This window comes from Cupressus sempervirens, chromosome 3 (genome assembly GCF_028749045.1).
Source record: "Cupressus sempervirens isolate cs-2001-9-10 chromosome 3, ASM2874904v1, whole genome shotgun sequence".
NCBI classification, from domain to species: domain Eukaryota; kingdom Viridiplantae; phylum Streptophyta; class Pinopsida; order Cupressales; family Cupressaceae; genus Cupressus; species Cupressus sempervirens.
The window spans coordinates 1056500682-1056521413 of record NC_143120.1 but is presented as its reverse complement, the minus strand read 5'-3'; the positions used below and the strand labels follow the sequence as shown (position 1 = coordinate 1056521413).

The following is a 20732-nucleotide window of genomic DNA, read 5'->3' as shown; positions in this document are numbered from 1 at the left end:
AACACCAAAATGTGAGATAAACTCTGAATGGACCTGAAGAATGAGTTGCAGAGTCTTGTCCCAATTCTCTTGCAGGATTTTGCATGTGGATAGAGCTATTTGAACGTCTGCAAAGAGTTCAATCACATGGTCTACAACGGAGAAATTGTTGTCATGGATCAATATTTTTGAATGGGCAATGTGCTTTTGCATTGTGTCCATGATGGGAAGGATCATATTTTGAATATCTAACAATGTAGATCGGATCCTTGACTCTTCTCTCAGCAATTCTGCTTGTTTTTCTGACAAAAATTTGATTCTGAGGTGATGAGATGAGGTTGAACTGGGGTCAAGCTTCAGATTTTGTGCGCTTGTCTTCAGATCCTCATCTATCTTATTCAATTGCTCTCTTATTTCTTTAGTATACTCGGTAACATCACAAAGCTTAGCAAAAAGAGATGTTACATTATTAAAAGAATTTTCAATGTTGGCCAAAACTGAGGTTAATTCAACCTGTTTTATTGCTATATGCTGAGCAATGTGCTCGAGCACCTTATTATCAAATTTCTTCTCTACCTTCTCTATCAACTTTTCTTGACCGGAGGTGTCCTCATTGAATTTATTGACTGCCTCTTCTAATTGTAGCAAAATGTGTTGAGAAGTATCAACATCAACACCTATAGCCTCAGTAATTATATTTTTCGCTTCATCAATAATTCTAAATTCTCTATCTCTCTCATTCCTTAGTTGTTTCTGCTTTGCCTTCAGTTCTATTTGTTGACTGAGCAGTCTTAGTTCATCAACTGAAGCAGTATCTGTATCTATCTTTGGAATGACAATTTCAGTATCCAAGTCTACATCATCATCAATTGTCTTGCCTGTAAGCTTAAGTTTTAATGGAGTCTTTGGTTTTTCTGCTGTACTAACATCTTTGCCTTTTGAAACAGAGACAATGGTTGATGAGGTTGGACTGGCTGTCAAAACTGGAATAGGACCAACTAAAGGAAGACTGAGAGAGGGGCTAAATGTATCCAAAATTGATATACTTCCCAGAATTGATGTGCATACCGGAATATTTACAATTGAAGAGCTCACAGATGCAAAAATTGGTGCTAATGTAGCTGAAGTTGACAAAATTGGAGAGCAAACTGGAAAACTTACTGTACATACTGCAGGAGTAATAGATACTTCTGATGTGGTGACTGCTGCAGTGGATGACTCGGTAACCGAAGAAGTTGCCTGCAGCTCGGTAGATGAAGTGGAGGTATGCAGCTCGGTAGATGAAGTGGTAGACACTTCCATTGATGATACCTGGAGCTGAGATGTGGCAGGTGCAGATGATATATCTGATGTAGTTGTGACCAAACCTGCCGAAGCTAACTCCAACCTTGATGATATCACAGTTTTAGGTGGAGAGTGAGGAAGGGATGCAATAACTGCTGCTGCAATTTTCACAGGGTCATCCTCTTCCTTATCTGCCTCTTCAGCTTCTTCCTCTTTGTCTTCTTCCTCCTTATCTTCCATCAGTGCATGCAGCTCTCCTGGTGAGACTGTGACGGATGGAGTGCTATCAAACTCATCATCACTGTCGCTGTCATCATCTTTGATTTCTACTGGGTCTACACTGGGCTTATGTAGATGATAGATGTTTTTCCACATGTTTCTAGCATCATTTACAACATGTTCAATGTCTTTAATCAAAATCAAACAAGTGTGGAATCTGATCATCATTTTACCTTCATGGTTTTTCATTTCAGCTTTTACTTCTGCTCCAGTGAGACTTGGTCGGAGATTCCTTAGAGATTGCTCATAAATATCTTTTACCGTTTGGGTGGCTAACTCCCATCTCGGTTGCAATCTCTCCAGTAGTTCTTTTGAGATTTGAGGGGCAATCTGGTCTGGGGAGTATTTCCATTTACCCATCTTGCTGATTACCAGTTCCTCAATCTGCATTTTCTCCGCATCAGTTCTAGTTTCAAATTTCAATGCTTTGAAATTTGTGATGCCAGCTCCTTCCTCCAATTGTTTGAGCCTTTGCTCGAATGTGGGTGCAGGCCTAACTAGTATAGGTTCCTGCTTACCTTTCTTGGTTCTTCTGGTGAATACTGCAGTAGGCTTCTTTTTGGGTTTGGTAATGATTACCTTACCTTTCTTCTTTGGCTGTTCCTCTGCAGATTCTTCTTCTCCTTCTTCACCTTCTTCTTCTTCTCTTTCTTCTTCTTCTCCTTCTTCATCTTCACCTTTTCCCTCGATGAGCATAAGAGAACCGGTAGAAGTTTTCAATTTTGCTATTTTCCTCTTGCCCTTGCTTATGGCCTGTGGTAGCTTGATTTCAAGCTCAATTCTGGCCTTAGCTTCTTCATAGGTTCCAAAAATTGGTTGCCTTGGGTCTACTGGCTCATTTACCAGTGCCTCTATGATGTCTCTGGTTTCATGAATATTTACCTCATAAGGAAGAGGTTTTACCCATGCAACTCGGGGTCTGACTGCCTGAATGTATACCTTGTCACAGTCAACCATGAAGCACACATCATCTTTGTAGTCCTCAACAAGCTTAGGAGGGATTTTGAATCTGTTATTCATTCTTTCCTTGAAGTCTTCAAAATAATTATCCATTATACTATCAAAACTTTCACCCATCTCTGCTACAAACTCATTTATTTGATACAAAATTGGAATATCTTTCCTCCATGCAGCTGTACCTTTTGAAGGGAAAAACTTTTGTACATAGAAAAATAAACAAACTAACAAAGAACCAAATTTACAAGAATTGGTTTTTGAGGTCCTTATACTGTCCATGTTCTTATTAAGTTGTTTTAGCAGCACATCTGCTAGGTCAAACTCCATGTTTTTCTTTACAACCTTATAGGCTAAATCTACAACCTCACAGGGCACGCTATTCAATCTGCTGGAACTATACATCTTATATGCAATTAAATAAATTCCGAATCTTAACTCTGCATCAGATACATTATTAGGTTTTAATCCTCTGCCATCCCATTCAGCTAGGGTTAACTTCTGGAGTTCATCCCGACTTAGGGTTTTGGTGGTTTTTGATTTACTTAACATTGGCAAACCCGTGATCTTATGAATCATTTTCTTTGTTATCAAGACGGGTTGCTCTAACCACAACTGACCATTATGCACACGGCTTAAAATGCATCTTATCCATTTCATTTGGAAGTTCCTTGGCAGGTGCGGGATATGGGTCAAACCTTTGGTTTCCAGATGTTTGAACTCGGGTTTGAGGGTTCCATCCACACACAACTCGGCTAGGGCATTATCCATATCTAGTGTCCCTATTTCTTGAACAGTGAATTTGAAATGAGTGCGAATGTCGTTTATGAGTAGTACCTTTGGTGGAATTTTCGATTGGGCTCCATGTGGGTCGAGCAATTCAGCTATGGTGGGAACGAGCTTGAAGCTGGGTGCTTTCCATTCTGCTCCCTTCACAAGCATTTCAAAGCCTCTTTTTGCCTTGCTGCTGCTGGTGCTTGCGGATGCCATTGCTGCTTGGTGAGTGAATGATTTCGTTAAACAAATTCTTCGCTGGAAAATCTTCAAATCGCTTGAACTCTCTTTCGCACTCTTGGAAATTTCTTTGCTCTGTATATTCTAAATTCGCGGTGAAAAATGAGATCAAATTCTGCCTTTTTGATGAAAAATCTGCCATTAATGCTCGGGTACGAAGGTAGCTGAGATGACCTAGGGTTTGTCAGATAGTCACCGACTTAATCGGTAAACCTTGCAACTCGGTAAACAAACAAAACCTTTCACATTACCGACCTAGCTCGGTTAAGTCTGAAATGAACCTTGCTCGGTAGATGCATCACAGTGAAATATGTCTGGTATCTGAAATACTGATTTGTCTTTTGCACTTCTATATTCTGGAACTACTTAGGATATTGCTTGAAGATGCAGTCCCTGTTCTTTTTTTGATAAGTCTAATTAGAAATGGTGGAGTCACCCACTTCTTGAGTGACATAACCATTATTTGAATTTTCTGGCTCGATAGATTTTGGAATCCACTGTTGTCTCATCTACTTTCGAATGTTGTCAGCTCTGGCTTTCTTTTCATCTTCAATTCTTCCTATATTCATGCAATTTTTGGATATATGACCAAGTTCGGTACATGTATAACATCTTATAGTAGTATCTTTCTTCCTTAGGTGATGCCTTGCACAGTTTATTCCAATGTGTCCATATTCTCCACAATAGTGACATCTGCACCAAGTATTGTAGTCCCAACCAAATAATGCTTTGATAACCTGTTCTGCTGGATTGAATGATTTTGATCTACATTCAGATGCCTTGTGACCTTGTTTCTTGCATTTGTGACACTTGCCCTCAAACTTTGGTTTTCCCTTGCATTTATTTGCTTTGTGACCATGTTGATTGCAATTGTAGCATTTACCATTGAATTTTCTTTTACCATTGCTCCAACATCTATTGGATGTATGACCTAACTTTCCACAATGATTGCAAGTAGGTCTTTAATTCTTTTGGGTACCTTGTTTGGAAGATTCACCTTCTTCATTGTATCCAAGGCCTGCTTTACCTTTTTGTCTATGAAGATTCTGCTCATTTTGCAAATTCAATTGATCCATATCTGCTTGAGATTTTATTATCCTTTCATTGACTTGTTTTTCAACATTTAAGTCATTTTTCAAACTTTCATTGATTTGTCTTTCAAATCTCAGATCACTTTGCAAACTTGCATTGATTTGTCTTTCAGTGATTAAATCATTTCTCAAACTTTCATTCTCAGATCTTAGATTCATAATTTCTTCATTTGCATTAGATAGTTGTCCTATAAGATCTTCATGCTGAAGGGATAGATTATTTCTTACCTCTAAGTCTTCATTTGCCTTGTTTCTCTATTCCAAAACTTCACATAACATGATGGATTGGACTTCTTATTCTCTTTTGAGCTTTCTTACTTCTTCCTGCAGAGAACCATTCTTTGCTAGAAGTTTCTTGATTGCTTCATTAGCTTCATTTGAACTACATGATGGTAAAAGGTCTTCAATCCTTTCTTCAATATACTGATGATCATTCATTTGTCTTGCAAGTTCCTTCCTTCTTTTCAGAGAGTGAGAAAGATGCTCTTTTGCTTCTTTGAGTTGAGTCATGGCCATTTCTAGATCTAGCTTTTCATTTTCAATAGATTTGTCAAGTCTGAATATCTCCATTGTTCTTGATCTTTGCTTCAAGCTGTCAAGCTTTATCCTGAGAACCACAATGCTCTGATACCAATTGTTGGAAATAATCAAGACTAACAAGGTTACTGAGAGGGGAGGGGTGAATCAGTAACTCTAAAACTTCAACTCTATTCTGCATAATAATATTTATACCATTCATCCATCTAAACTATCGTATGCATGAAAAGATAAACATTTGCAACACATGAACACACAGATTTGGTGACCCAGAAACCTTCCAATTAGAAAGTAAAACTGGGGTGGGGATCATACCCACAAAACTTCAATACTGCAGTATAAAGTTGGCCAGTTAAGGCTTACAATGATCACTTTTGATGATCTGCCCTATTAGGAGCAAGTAGGATTGCTAGATCCGCCTTGTTAAAGGATTTACAAACATACAATGAAGTATGCACTCTATTAGGAGATTTACAAAAGTCTGTTAAGTCTACCTTGTTAAAGGATTTAGCAATCTGATTCACCTGTTAGGATGAAGCAGTGGATCTGATTACAACTGATTGCTGATAAGATCCTTTGCGCTCTGATCACCTGATGTGATGAATATATCCTTTTTGTATCAATGTTGACCTTGCTATATTCCTCTGTTCTGCTGGTGATTCGCTTTCCTTCTTCTCAAAATATTGCAACACATCATCATCTGCTCTTTAGCATTTCATCATTTCACATGATATATGCCAATCCAATATTTACATTGACAAGATCGGCCAAATACAAGTGAACAAGTATTACTGAGTCGGCCAGGTGGTAGAAAACTCGAGTTCCACAAACTGACTCGGTGACCTTCTGATACTCGGCATCCACTACAATACATTGCATCGTCATGCACTTGGTAAGAGTAGAGGCACGGTCCATACTAATCATTCTAAGTAGCTTGGAACTCGGTAACCATTGGTGACTCGGTGAATATTGTGTCACTCGGTAAAAACTGAATCCATTGATAACCTTCTTCACTTGGTAAATACTAATTCCTTCATTTACTTTAATTATTTGGTAGTCACTGATTCCTTCATTTACCTTGGTCACTCGGTAAACACTAAGTTCTTTGTTTACTTTGATCACTCGGTAAACACTAAGTTCTTTGTTTACCTTGATCACTCGGTAAACACTAAGTTCTTTGTTTACCTTGATCACTCGGTAAACATTAAATCCTTTTGATGACTCGGTGAACATTGACTCCTTGGGGAACACTGTTCTGCTCAGTAACCACTGTGAACTTGGTAAATACTGCTGAACTGCCCATATGCTCGATTTCCAAAGGAATGCTCGGTATCGACTGTTTTCCTACGGAATTTATAAGGTAACCGCTGAATGCTCGGTGTGAACTGTAGACTAGGTGATGAGCTCGGTAAGCATTCAGAATCGAATAAGTGTTGTGACTAATGACAAATATATCATAATTCCAACAGATTTAGTGCTTGAGGTTTTGCCTTAATACTTAAATTGTCCAGGCTTCCATCTCTTGATCCTATACTAATGGTGTTCTTTATGTTAGAGTTTTTAAGCCATAGTAACACTTTATCCTTGATTAGCTAGACCCGAAATGGAGATTAGGTTTCTTTCCATCCCTGGTACAAATAGTACATCTTTAATTCAAGAGTTTCTCCTATTTTTATTTGTAAGAAGCAGGTCTCAATTCCTTTTACTAGATAAGTAGAATTATCTCCAATTGTGACTTCTTCTATGCAGTACTCTCTGAATGTTTCAAACTGATTTCTGAATCCAGTTATATGTCTTGAAGCACCGCTCTCTATTACCCAAGTATTATTACTTGTATTTAATTCACTTGACAAGGCTAAATAGATTAGAGGATTTTCAACTTCATAAGACTCAGCTAGAGTGACTTGATTTTCCTTCCTTAAATCCACATGCACCACAAGGAGGGTGTACAGCCTACTACTGGGACAATTTGGAATTGAAAATTCAAATAATCTTCAAAAACAACAAATGACTTGTCAAAAGGAGTTGCCCAGTTGGGGCTAACAAGATAATCCAATACCCTAAATGAAATATGACTTATATTCTGAGAAGTTTGAAGATGGATACTTCCTTGAAGAGATTGATTGTTCTTCCTGATGGGTAGATTGATTTATTGGATCGCTATGTATTTCTTTCTTTCTTAGGATGATTGATGTGTCTTAAGAAAATGATTGCTCTCTGATTCGATGTTTGAATGATTAATATAGACTAATCATTGAGATTATAGATTCATTCAAATTGAAATTATCAGATTATTAATATAGTTGTAGTTATATATATATGTATGTATGTATATATATAATTCTTAATTGCATGTATATAATTAAGAATAATAATATACATATATATATAACTACAACTATATTAATAATCTGATAATTTCAATCTGAATGAATCTATAATCTTAACAATTAGTCTATATTAATCATTCAAACATCGAATCAAAGAGCAATCATTTTCTTAAGACAAATCAGTCATCCTAAGAAAGAAAGAAATACATAGCGATCCAATAAATCAATCTACCCATCAGGAAGAACAATCAATCTCTTCAAGGAAGTATCCAACTTCAAACTTCTCAGAATATAAGTCATTTTTCATTCAGGGTATTGGATTATCTTGTTAACCCCAACTGCGCAACTCCTAACTATATTATTAATATAGTTATATATACATGCAATTAAGAATAATAATATACATATATATAACTACAACTATATTAATAATCTAATAATTTCAATCTGAATGAATCTATAATCTTAACAATTAGTCTATATTAATCATTCAAACGTCGAATCAGAGAGCAATCATTTTCTGAAGACATATCAATCATCCTAAGAAAGAAAGAAATACACAGCGATCCAATAAATCAATCTACCCATCAGGAAGAACAATCAATCTCTTCAAGGAAGTATCCAACTTCAAACTTCTCAGAATATAAGTCATTTTTCATTCAAGGTATTGGATTATCTTGTTAGCCCCAATTGGGCAACTCCTAACTATATTATTAATATAGTTATATGTACATGCAATTAGGAATAATAATATACATATATATATAACTACAACCATATTAATAATCTAATAATTTCAATCTGAATGAATTTATAATCTTAACAATTAGTCTATATTAATCATTCAAACATCGAATCAAACAGCAATCATTTTCTTAAGACACATCAGTCATCCTAAGAAAGAAAGAAATACACAGCGATCCAATAAATCAATCTACCCATCAGGAAGAACAATCAATCTCTTCAAGGAAGTATCCAACTTCAAACTTCTCAGAATATAAGTCATTTTTCATTCAAGGTATTGGATTATCTTCTTAGCCCCAACTGGGCAACTCCTTTTGACAAGTCATTTGTTGTTATTGAAGACCATTTGAATTTTCAATTCCAAATTGTCCCAGTAGCAGGCTGTACACCCTCCTTGTGATGCATGGGGATTTAAGGAGGCATCTAATACTCCTTGAGGACTGCAGTATCTCCTAATTGAAGCACCTAAGGGTCTAGCTGGACAAAGTTATTAGTAGCAAATTTAGGAGGTGTCTGAAATCTAAATATTTGTTTCGCAAATCATTCCAGCCGCTCCAGCACTTTCTTTTGGCAAGGGCCAGAAATTCTGAGTGTCGTATTAGTCTTGATGAAGGCATAAATGTACCTAGTGTGAGAAATATAAATTAAATTTAAAACTCACAACCCTAAACCTAAAAAAAATCTGCTCTGCACATGAAGGTGCCAAGTGTCGGTTTTGCTCGGCACTTGAAGGTGCCGAGTCACAGATTGCTCGGCACTTGATGGTGCCGAGTGATAGGCAACAGGTGCCGAGTGAAAGGATGCTCGGCACTTGAAGAAGAATGGAGTAGGTGCCGAGTTAAAGAAAAATGCTCAGCAACAATGGATGCCGAGTAAGCTCAGCTCCAACTGAGAAAAATTTATAACTTAAAAAAATTCTAACGTGAATGCTTTCACCATTAAAACCAGAGAGCCAAGCTTTAACCTTTCAAACAAGTTTCTCAAAAGCAATGAATAGAAGAGGAAGAACAATAGATTCAAGTATGCCTGCTTGCTTTTCTATTCAACTAAGATTTAAACTATTACAAAATCTGGGAGCATTCGGCTTCAACCAGAAAACCCTAAAATAACCCTAAATATTCAAACTGATGAAACTTCAACCTTTAAACTTTAAACTTGCAGCTCTAATGGCTGCATACAATAGCACCTGGAGCAATCACTGCTTCACAGGTCGAACCACACAATAAAGTACGAACTTACAAAATGACCAGAGAAGAGACACGTGCATCTACAGGCACGAAATGAACTTCCTTCTGTCTCTGCACTCTAACGAATAGATTCGCTGATCACTTCTCTCTTCTTCCTTCTCTGCAACTTCTAATCTGCTCTTCCTCTAACTTCTCTCTGTCTGGTCGAATGAATCTGAGAGATTCCTTTTTGTTTTCTACCACACAAAATTTCCCCCTCTTTTCCAAATTTGAAAAACTTACCTACCCGTATTAATTTTTCTGTCTGTTCTGCAATCCGTCAGGGGTGGTAGGTGGGCGTTTAGCTCCAGGGGCAAGACAACCACCGCATTAATTTCCAACACCTAGCACAACTCCGTATTTCATCTTGGCATTCCAATGTATTATTTGATTGGATGAAAGGAGATAAATTCTAAGCCATTGAATTATTGTACCAAGAGTACATTGCAGAATGGTGAAGACTGAAAGAAACTTAGTTGCGAGCAAAGTTACAAGTCTGACATGTTTTGAAAATCAATCAATTTTCAGTTGTAATAAGAGGAGCAGCAATAGTTAATGATATAATTGCTTTGAACCTTGTTTATTTGGTATGTTTGTTTCCATTACTTGTTCGTGCCGAAGATCAAAAAACACAGATGAATTGAAATATGCAAATGCAACCAGCCAGCAAGTTTGTCTTATCCACAGCATGTCATTTCAAGAAATAACTGCAAGCAACTTCAACACTTCAAAAATAACCAGTGGCTCATATTACATAATTTTTATGAACGAGTCGAACCCCCAGGTATATTTTCTACCCAGCTCCATGTCCCTATAACATGCCAAGTGCGGCAATGGCAATTATCAGAGGATATTGTTTGCAGTGGGCCAGCATCACCCGCAAGGTTTGCGACATAGCTTAACCACCTCCTGTGGTTCTATAAGACTATTGGTTGTATCGGGCATTGACAGATCGATCTTTTGGTGCAACAAAAACTCTAACCTTTCTAACAATTGATCTCAGAGCTTGGCCATAAGTTCGAATCCTGCAAGCCACGACGAGTGACGCTGGGAGGGGATTGTTGGCAATGGGCCAGCGTCCCCCGCAGAGTTCATGACATGGCTTAACCGCCTCCTGTGGTTCTATAAGACTATTGGTTGTATCAGGCATTAATAGGTCGATCTTTTGGTGCAACGTCAACACTAGCCTTCCTAATAGACATATCCCCATGGAACACAGTTAACAGGTCAATCTTTTGGTGCAACGGAAACTCTGAACTTTCTAACAATTGGTATCAGAGCTTGGTCATAAGTTCGAATCCTGCAAGCCATGATGAGTGACGTTGGGAGGGGATTGTTGGCAATGGGCCAGCGTCCCTGCAGAGTTCGTGACATGGCTTAACCGCCTCCTATGGTTCTATAAGACTATTGGTTGTATCAGGCATTAACAGGTCGATCTTTTGGTGCAACGACAACTCTGGCCTTTCCAATAGACATATCCCCATGGAACACAGTTGTGCATGAATGACTCAATGTTCAATCTACACCATTGATGCTTGAATTGTCGTTCATGTGCCAATTCTCCATTTTTAGATTCAGCTTTCCAGAATCAAGCAGTGATTGCCACGGTAACCATGACACATCTACTATATGCAATTCTATCAAAGCAAACAATACAACCTCATCTATGTTTATCGAAGTAATCTATTAAACCTTGCTAGTCTATGCAATTTTATGAGAGCAAATACTGTAAATTGCAGTCAATTACAAAGTAACCCTAACCCTTTCTTTGTCATGCCATTTTAGCAGAGCAAATAGTGCAAATTATAATAAAACAAAATGCAAAGAGTATTTTAAGCAACAATTGCCAGAATTACCAAAACCCTGGCAGTCTCTGCCATCTAAAGCAGCGAGATAATGAGATATTCGAACTTGTTCACATATTTTTACCTTGCAAATAACGAGATCCCCGTTGTCATCCGTGCCGGTTTTCTGCACGGCGCCACTCTCTTTAGATTTTTCCTTTCGCTGTTTTTTCGCGGGTCGCTCGACCTCTTCGTCCTCCTTCTCTTCCTCGGACTGAATTTGTTTTTTCTTATGCTCTTTTTTAGATGCCTTTTCGTCTTCTTCTTCCACCTCCTCGTCCTCTTTCTCGACTGTAACTTGCTCAGCAGCTTGCTCCTCTTCACTGTTCTTGGACCGAAGAAAGCCTTCAACAATATTCCTCACCAATTTCTTAGACTTGGCATCTGACAGTTCCTGCCCCAATTTCTCTCCGGCTAATTTTCGAAGCTTGTACTCCGTCATCTCACTCATGTCTGCATTTTCAAGAAGTCCTAAGACCGTCGTCTCGATTTCTAGATTGGTACTGGACTCCATGGCTCGGCTGTTATTAGGGTCTCGGGAGCTTTCAAATTTATCGCGTAGTTTGAAGGAAAAACAGAAGCAAAAACTGTGCTTGTTGCCTTCTGGCTTTAAATCAATTCGCCCGCGCTTGTGATGAACATATTGTAGACTTCTCGGAATTGTTATGAGTTGAAATAAAAAGAGAAGCAAAACCTCTCCCCAAAAAAAACCGGAAAACTTTGGATTGTGGAAACTTCTATAAAAAAAAAAAACAAAAAAAAACAAGAGACGCAATGGTCATATTTCCCTTGCCTAACGCATAATGGTTGTAGAGGTGTAGATGAGTGAGAATAAAGTTAAATAGTTTTAAATTAACATTGTGAATGCATTAATTTTTGCCTAGAAATGCACTTGTGATCTGATAGGATGACTCATATTTTGATAGCAATATCACAATTTGACTAGCTGTGGAAATTATCTCCTACTTATCATATTTTGTTATTAACTTCTCATGTTATATTATTATATATTTGGGTATTGAAGCCCAAGAATAAGAGGTCAAAGTCCCCAATATGGCACTAACTACCTAATATCATACTACGATCAATACATATGCTTTAGACAAATTTGCACCTTCTACATTGACAACTTAAAATATGTGCAATGAGGAAAGTTATCCATACCAATATCTGAATTATAGAACTTGAAGAAGTGATGAAGCATTTGGAGTATCACATTATATGTTTAAGCATGTTATGCATGCTACTAGAGAACCATAAGTAGTTGGAAAAACTCCCTCAACAATCAATACATATAAATTTGATGTTGATGAATAAATATGATGTAATAAATAAGAAATAGAATATAAGTATTTAATTTTAATAAATAGTTTATAAAAACTTAATAATAATTTACATATCTTTTAGAATTGAATTATTTCTTTTTTATAGTTATTTTCTTGAGTATGTTTTTTTGATGTAAAATATAATTATTAATTTAATATCAAAATATATATTTAAGTTTTAAATATATTTAAACTAAATGATAAATTGTTGAAATATAAAATATTAATAATAATAAATGATATAATTTACAAATTGTAACACTTATCAATTATACATATTACAAACACTATTATAAAATGTAATCAAAAATAATATTGCATAATTTATTTTTAGAAAAGTAAAATAATAGTAATAATTTAACTACTCATATTAAAAAATAAAATTTAAAAAATAATTAGAAATTCAAATACAAAGATATAACATATTGAAATTATATTGTTAATGAGAATTAATATTGATTAGACATGTTGTGTGAGGTGGAAGATAAAATGATTGAAAAAAAAACTTATCAACAAATGTGGAAAAGATAAAGTTGTAATTAATGCATTTATTAATGCAAGATGCAAGATAAAGTTAGAAAATATTTGTATTTTTGTGGGAAGAAATTAATTTTCTTACCCACCAAAAATAGTATGGATCAATAGAATGGATGAAAAATGTGATTTATAAAATAATGAAAAATTAGAAAATGATATAAATGTTTGAAGTTTCATATAATGTTTTAAATTCTTTGATTTGATTGGTCAGTGTTAATGTCATATTAAAAGTGACATGAATGCATAAGTATTCCTACTTATGGCAGGGGCTTAAAAAAAGGAAAAACTTTGGATTGTGAAAGATTTTCGTTTGTAAGGTAGCACTAAATTTGGACTAAATTTGGGTTGCATCTAGTGTCTCATAAGACGTTAATATTATAGAAAGATATTTGTTTGTAAGTTAAATGGGTGTGTCTCATAGGACTTCAATATTATAGAAAGATATTTGTTTGTGAGTAAGTTAAATGGGTTTGATCTTGGAGATAATTAGTCCTTGCCTTATCTATAAGACTAGGAACTAATGTTCCCAATAATGGTCCACAATTAATTTTAACAAGTTAAATCAGTATAATACTAAAGTTTGAAAGTGATTTATTTTTAAATTAATTTTGATTGAACAATTTTTAATTTTCTATTGGCTAGCAACATTTTTGCCAAGGGTAAATTTAATTTTATGAGATCAATTTTTTTAGAAATAAACTCTAGAAAGTTCTTCACACAATGGCATTAGACTCCTCTGCAAATCACCAATTTCTGTTAAGCGACATTCTGGGCACAGAGACGGAGACCTCTAACTAATTACCTCCTAAGTTACATCTGTAGATTAGACCGCCATAAGAGAAGCTCGAGGAGTCTCTTGCAAAAGTCTTCGTGATGAATTCAACACTTGCACTATCTACAAAGCTAAATAGTATTGCCCTCTAATCTGATGGTTCTGTATGGCTCTAAAGCACTAAGCAAATGTTGTGTTCTACAACTTTGTGCTGTTGCATCAGCCGCTCCCTTCGCTATTGCTATTGCCCATTCGCAACAGACCAGTAACACAACAATAGTAGCAACAAGTCTCTCATGCTTCTCTCGATTTTTTGGCTTTTCAACACATCCACACTTCTTTAACAGTAGAGAGACAAATGAGTACTACTCTTCATCCATGAGATCTTGCTTTCCTTTCTTTGCACAGATCAACAACAGGGACTTTGTGGTTTGTCACAACTAGTTTGGTGAGTGTTTCAGGCAAGAGTATTTGCCAATCCTCAATGATCTCTGCAAAACCCCATATAAAGCATCAAAGTATTTCCATTTCATCCTTGATTGGGCGTCAAAAGCAGCGCCTTGAGTTGCAAACTACATTGTTGTTGCCTTTCCATATATTACTTAGGAGCTTCTACTCTTGGCTTTCGATCATAATATGGATCTTCACCTCCTTGGGAGCCAACCATTCTAAAATGTGGATTGTAGCTTGGCAAGTCGAATCTAAGAGCGACCACCAGAGAAAAGTGCATGTATCCATCCAAAATGTGGTATTACAGTTAAAGCATGACAATTGTTTATGAAAAATATAATCTTGGAACACCTAACAGGAGCTTCAACACCGCCATGAAACAACCAGAAGTTGTTTGTACATGAGATAACGTTTGTATGCTGGAAATCATTTCAAATTTTATTATGTTAACAACAACCTAAGTATTTCCATTTCAGCCTTGATTGGGCATCAAAAGCAGTGCCTTGAGTTGCAAACTACATTGTTGTTGCCTTTCCATATATTCCTTAGGAGCTTCTACTCTTGCCTTTTGATCATAATATGGATCTTCACCTCTTTGGGAGCCAACCATTCTGAAATGTGGATTGTACCACCAGAGGAAAGTGCATGCATCAGTCCAAAATGTGGTATTACAGTTAAAGCATGACAATTGTTTATGAAAAATACAACCTTGGAACACCTAACAGGAGCTTCAACACCGCCATGAAACAACTAGAAGTTGTCCGTACATGAGACAACTTTTGTATGCTGGAAATCATTTCAGATTTTATAATTGTTATACATCCTAACTTTATTTAACCAGCATACTTGGGGAACACGCCCAAGAACATGGAAATACAGGATATCATTTTACTCAGTTAAGATGAATACACGTTGTCCTTATCTCAAACACTCTAACACCACTCACATTTAATTTCTAATTTATTAAGCCATGTCATATTTCAGTCGTCATTCTCTATCTGTATTGAATTTTCTAATAAGAATCCAAGAACAACTTATAATCATTGAATAGATATATAATTAGTATTACTCGTTTTATTGCAAGTGTCTTTGCAAAATAAATACAATCGTATTAATAAGATTCTTTATTTGATTTGTTCAAGATGAGATCAATCTTTATATATTAAATTATATCAGTTTCAATTTTTTTAGAAAAATATAAAAATTTAATTTAATTTAAGATAAATATTTCAGCAAAGAAAATTACGAATATAGTTGTATTAAAAAATAATTATAATATTAAAATTAAACTCTAAACACTACTTGTAATGCATTGTTACTACACATAATTATAAAATATAACTTTTATATACACTTACTAATTTGTTTTACACAACACAATATTATTACTTAAAAATATTATGTTAATATTGCATTTATGCGTTTGTGGCATTCTTTCACTGTTTGGCAGGCATATCAAGAACCCCCACAATGAGGCATTCTTCCTCATTTGACCTCATGCCTAAAAAATCAAAAACTTATTTTTAAAAAAAATTAATTATAAATGTAAAAGAACAATTCACACTCTATTTCATAGCAAATAATTGTTATTATATTTTCCACTTTATTTTTAAAATACGAAACACCAAAAGCTCAAGGCGGGGACTCAAACTCCTATAGAGCTCTTCTTTTACATTGAAGTGTGTTTTAGTTGTAGTGTTTTAGGGCAACAGTTATGCAGTCGAATAATTTAGTCTGATTTGATCATTTTATATTATTTATTAATTAAATAAAAAATCAAAATCATTTCTTGTGTAGTTTTAAATTTATTTAATAATTATGAATAGTTGTTTCTGTATTTTTAATGGGCGACTTTTTAGAAAGGTCCAATGTCTCATCTCTATGAACATCACCTAGATGTAAAGAAAGTTAAGTGTACAATTCATTCTCATGATAGATAGATTATTGTCAACTAATATTCATGATATATGGGTCAATAAGTTTGACTTGAAATCTACATAGTTGAATTCTTATAGTAATATTATAATTGACTTGTTGTGAAAAAATTATCCTACTTATCAACTAATGAGTTAAAGGGGCTCTATAATGATAAGGCACAACACTAGTTGAAGGTTTTGCAAACGTTAGCAAGTTAAGTGGGCTTAACCTTTGAGGAACTCCACAATTAAACATGTTTGAGTTCGAGTAGCACTAAGATGGTAGTCCTCCTTGGAAGGCTCGATGTTTCACCCATATGAGCATCACCTAGATGTAATGAATGCTAAGTGTGTCATTTATTTCCATCAGAGATTTCTTATGAAGGTCACTACTTTAGAAATAGAAGTCACTGACTTTGACTTGAAAACTACATAGTTGAATCTTGATAGCAATATCATAATTTGGCTTGTTGAGGAAAATATCTTGTACTTTAAATTGACGAGCTAAGGGGGCTCTATAATTAGTGATTCATAATGAAAACAAAAAATCAATCAATTAATAATTTGTTGATCACAAGATAAACTAAAATGTAAAAGCCTCTATTTGCCTTGAAGAAATGAGAGGCAGGGCATTCATTCAATCATTTTCACCAATATTACAACTACAATAATAAAGAACTTGAACTATCAACTAGAAAAGTAAATACATACAACCATATATTCAATGTGTGACTACATAGTCGAGAAAGGTTGCCCCCAAAGTCAAAAAAAGATAACGCAATGGGCATCAATGTTGTCATTCTTCCACATAATGACCATGTGGAAGAACATGAAGTAGATCCCTAAACTTCTGGAACCTTTCATGAGCTAGAGTCATTGTGAAGATATTGTAATGTGATTTTTTGTATTGTAGTACACAATTTTGATCAAACCTTGTTGAACCGATTTCCCAATATAGTGGTGTTGTATCTTAATAAGTTTGGTTCTACTATGAAATACTATAAACTTTTTTCATTTGTATAGCACCCTTGTTGTCTTGATACAACAAGGTAGCTTCATTCTAAATTTGGTGTCTTCTAGTAGTATTCTCAACCATACAGCTTGACAAGTTATTGATGTTGTAGCTTTGTGTCTTGTCTAAGGTATAGAAAGTGATATTGTCGATTGCTTCTTGAACTTTAAACAAAATAATACAAGACCAAGGCTAAAATTATAACCAGAATTACACTTTCAATCATCTACAAAACCTGCACAATTTGAATTTTTATAGCCAATCAATTTATTATCCTCTAAATGCTAAAATTTGAGACCATAGCTCAATGTTTCCTTAGGATGTGACATGAACCTAGATATCAAACTCATCGCATATGTGATATCTGGATGAGTAATAGTTAAGTATATCAAACTTCCAATTAGTTGTCTAAATAGAGTGGGGTTACTAGATTTGACACATCCAAAGTAGATAATTTAACTCCAACTTCATTAGGTTTTAAATTTCTTTGCAACTCTACATTTGAAATTTTTTGTAGGATATCTGAATCATTTTTTTGAGACATAAATATTTCATCTTTGTTTTTTCATTCTTGTATACCAAGAAAGTGTTGCATTTATCCCAAATCTATCATTTCAAACTCAATAATCATGGTTGTTCTAAACTCTGCAAATATTGTTGGATTAATCCTTGTGTAGATAAGAACATCAACATAGAGAACTAGGATAAATTTATTTTTAGTTGAGATTTTGATAAAAATATTTAGAAATGAGTAAGTTTGTAGAAAAACCTTTATGATGTAGGTATGATTCTATTCTTAAATATCAAGCTCTTGGTACATGTTTGAGACCATATAAAGCCTTTTCTAATCTGCAAACATAATGTTCTTTAGCGGGCATGTCAAAACCTTTAGGTTGTGAAACATACACTTCTTCATCAATATATCTATCAATAAAGCACTCTTCAAATCCATTTGATAAACTATCCAACTCTATTGAGATGTCAATGCCAAAACTAATTTGATAGTATCCATGTGTGCTATAAGTGAAAATGTCATAGTATAATCAGTATGTTTATGTTGAGTGCACCCTTTGGCTACCAATTTAGCCTTATGGTTATCAATGCTTCTATCAAATTTATACTTGGTTTTGTATACCCATCTTGTACTAATAATTTCCTTGTTAGGAGGTAATTGAACCAAATTTCATGTCATTCCTTTCAATTATTTCTATTTCATTGTCCATTTCTTCATTCCACTCTTCTATTTCTTGAGTTTTTTCATATATGTGTGGCTCATTAGTTTTGATGATTTGAGTCATCAATGTAAAATTCACTTTTGATTCTAACCTTGTTGTTATTTTTTCAAAATTTGAATACAACATAAGAGTTGATAGATGATTATTTTCTGGCCCTCTTTCATATTTTAATATTTTCTTACTTTCACACTACATGATTTAGGTTCAACTTCTTCTTACTCCTCTTCAATATTATCAATGACCATCTCTTTTCCTTTTGTTTCATTTTGTTTGGTGTATTCTATTGGCTCATCAAATACTATATATATTTTTATCACAAGCTTTTTACCTATTAGATCATACAATTTGTATGCTCTATTTTTCATTTCCATGACCGATGTAAATGCATTTAAGGTCTTTATAATCTAACTTAGACCTTTTTATTTTGGTTTGTATGCATAGGCAACACACCCAAATACTTTGAAGCGATCAACATTAGGTTTCACCCTAGACTATGCTTGTTCAAAATTTATTCCTTTACCCACTTTTGTAGGACTTATATTTAGAAGATACACTATTATCCATATCGCTTCTGCCTAAAAAAAATTATCCAAATTTTTCTCTTTCAACATTCTTATTGTCATTTCAATAATTTTACTAGTCTTCCTTTCAACAACTTCATTTTGTTGTGGAGAGTAGGAAGTACTAAACTCTGTCTTAATTACCATTGAGATGATTTAATTTGTATCCACCTCCATTGTCTAAGTTAATCACTTGATATACTCACCACTTTGTTTTTCAACTAAACTGTCAAATTCTACAAACTTTTCAAATATTTATGATTTTTAAACCAAACAGTACACCCATGTTTTTCTCTATTAATCATCAATGAAGCGTAAAAAATACTTGAAATTTTTCAAAGAAGATGTTTCTATAGGACCACACAAATATGTATGGATTATCTCAAGATGTTATTTAGCTTTGCTAGATTTTGTTAAACAAAATTTTATCCTATTTTGTCTACCAATAATACAATTTTACACATGTCTTTTGTATCTTCAATTAATAGTATACATTCGACCATTTTTACTCTCTTGAGTAATATCTGTAGACACTTAAATCTGATTACATCACTCAAGTAATCATATTTAGTCATCTCCTAAGGCATCATTGATTAAATATTTAATATTTAATTAATCTATTGTGATCCCCTAGTTAATTAATTCATTTAATCAACTATAGCCCAATTGATAAAATCAAAATAACAACCAAAAGTATAACTATCAATCAAATCCCCATTCTTCTATTAAACTAAATAAACACATAAATCTATTTAATTTAATCCCTAAATTTCTCTTTGTTTTAATAAATCATTTTAAATCAATTCCTAACCTCTAACCATTCCTAAATCCCTATCATTAGCTAAACCCAACCCATTCACCCATGTTAACCCCACTTAGTCAGCTAATTAACCTATCTTATTAATGTTAAGACACTTATATCCTAATCCCCTTCTAAGCTAAGCCTAATCCCCCTCCTAAACATGTGCACAACTTTCAACAAGGGTTAAGACTTTCTAATCCAAGAGCATTAATGGCTCTTTAATGCCTCTTACATCCCTCTTCCACACTCCTTCTCCCTCATGACTCCCTTTGACCACCCATTTTTTAACCTCTTCCCCTATCCAATCCCCTCATGACACTTGTCACAAGGCTATGGCTTTGAAGAAGCAAAATCCATGTGCTTCCCCTTCCTTGCATCCCAGCCCTTCCTCATCAAACCTCCATGTTTGCATCTTATCCCTCCATCTTACCACCCCTTTAGATTATAAATTGGACCCTTCCACTCTCACAAATCATCCAACTCTCATGCAAACTTATAATGTCCCTTTGAAGAAAAAATCATCAAAACTCACCCTTACCATGCAAGAATTCATACTCACCCCATACACCATGTTTTACCCCTTTGAAGTATCATATCCATTGAAGGCTTGAAGCACATTTGAGCATACATCCATCATCGCTTGGAAACATCAAAATGTCAAGGTCGCACTTGGGGAGCTTACCATTTTTGGTTTGCCTTCCTCTATAGTGTTTCCTTTGTCTTATCATACGTATTATTGTTTAATATAGTTTGTGACTGTTAGATTAGTTTTGATGTTCTTGGTACACTAATTTTATAGCATACATTTTGGCATGCCCAGTGGGACCTTGCTTTTAGTTCA

The 20732-nt window shown here is 34.8% G+C and overlaps 1 protein-coding gene across 1 annotated transcript in view; it reads right to left on the bottom strand.

The window, feature by feature from the left end:
- LOC149570377 (RNA polymerase II transcriptional coactivator KELP-like) overlaps positions 1–11953 on the bottom strand; it is a 119179-nt gene extending 107226 nt beyond the window's left edge. The window contains exon 1 of the mRNA XM_089823023.1: positions 11368–11953. Within this exon, the coding sequence (XP_089679149.1) occupies positions 11368–11796 (429 nt within the window). The 5' untranslated portion in view covers positions 11797–11953. The remainder of the gene's footprint in view (positions 1–11367) is intronic.
- Between the last annotated feature and the right edge of the window lie 8779 nt (positions 11954–20732).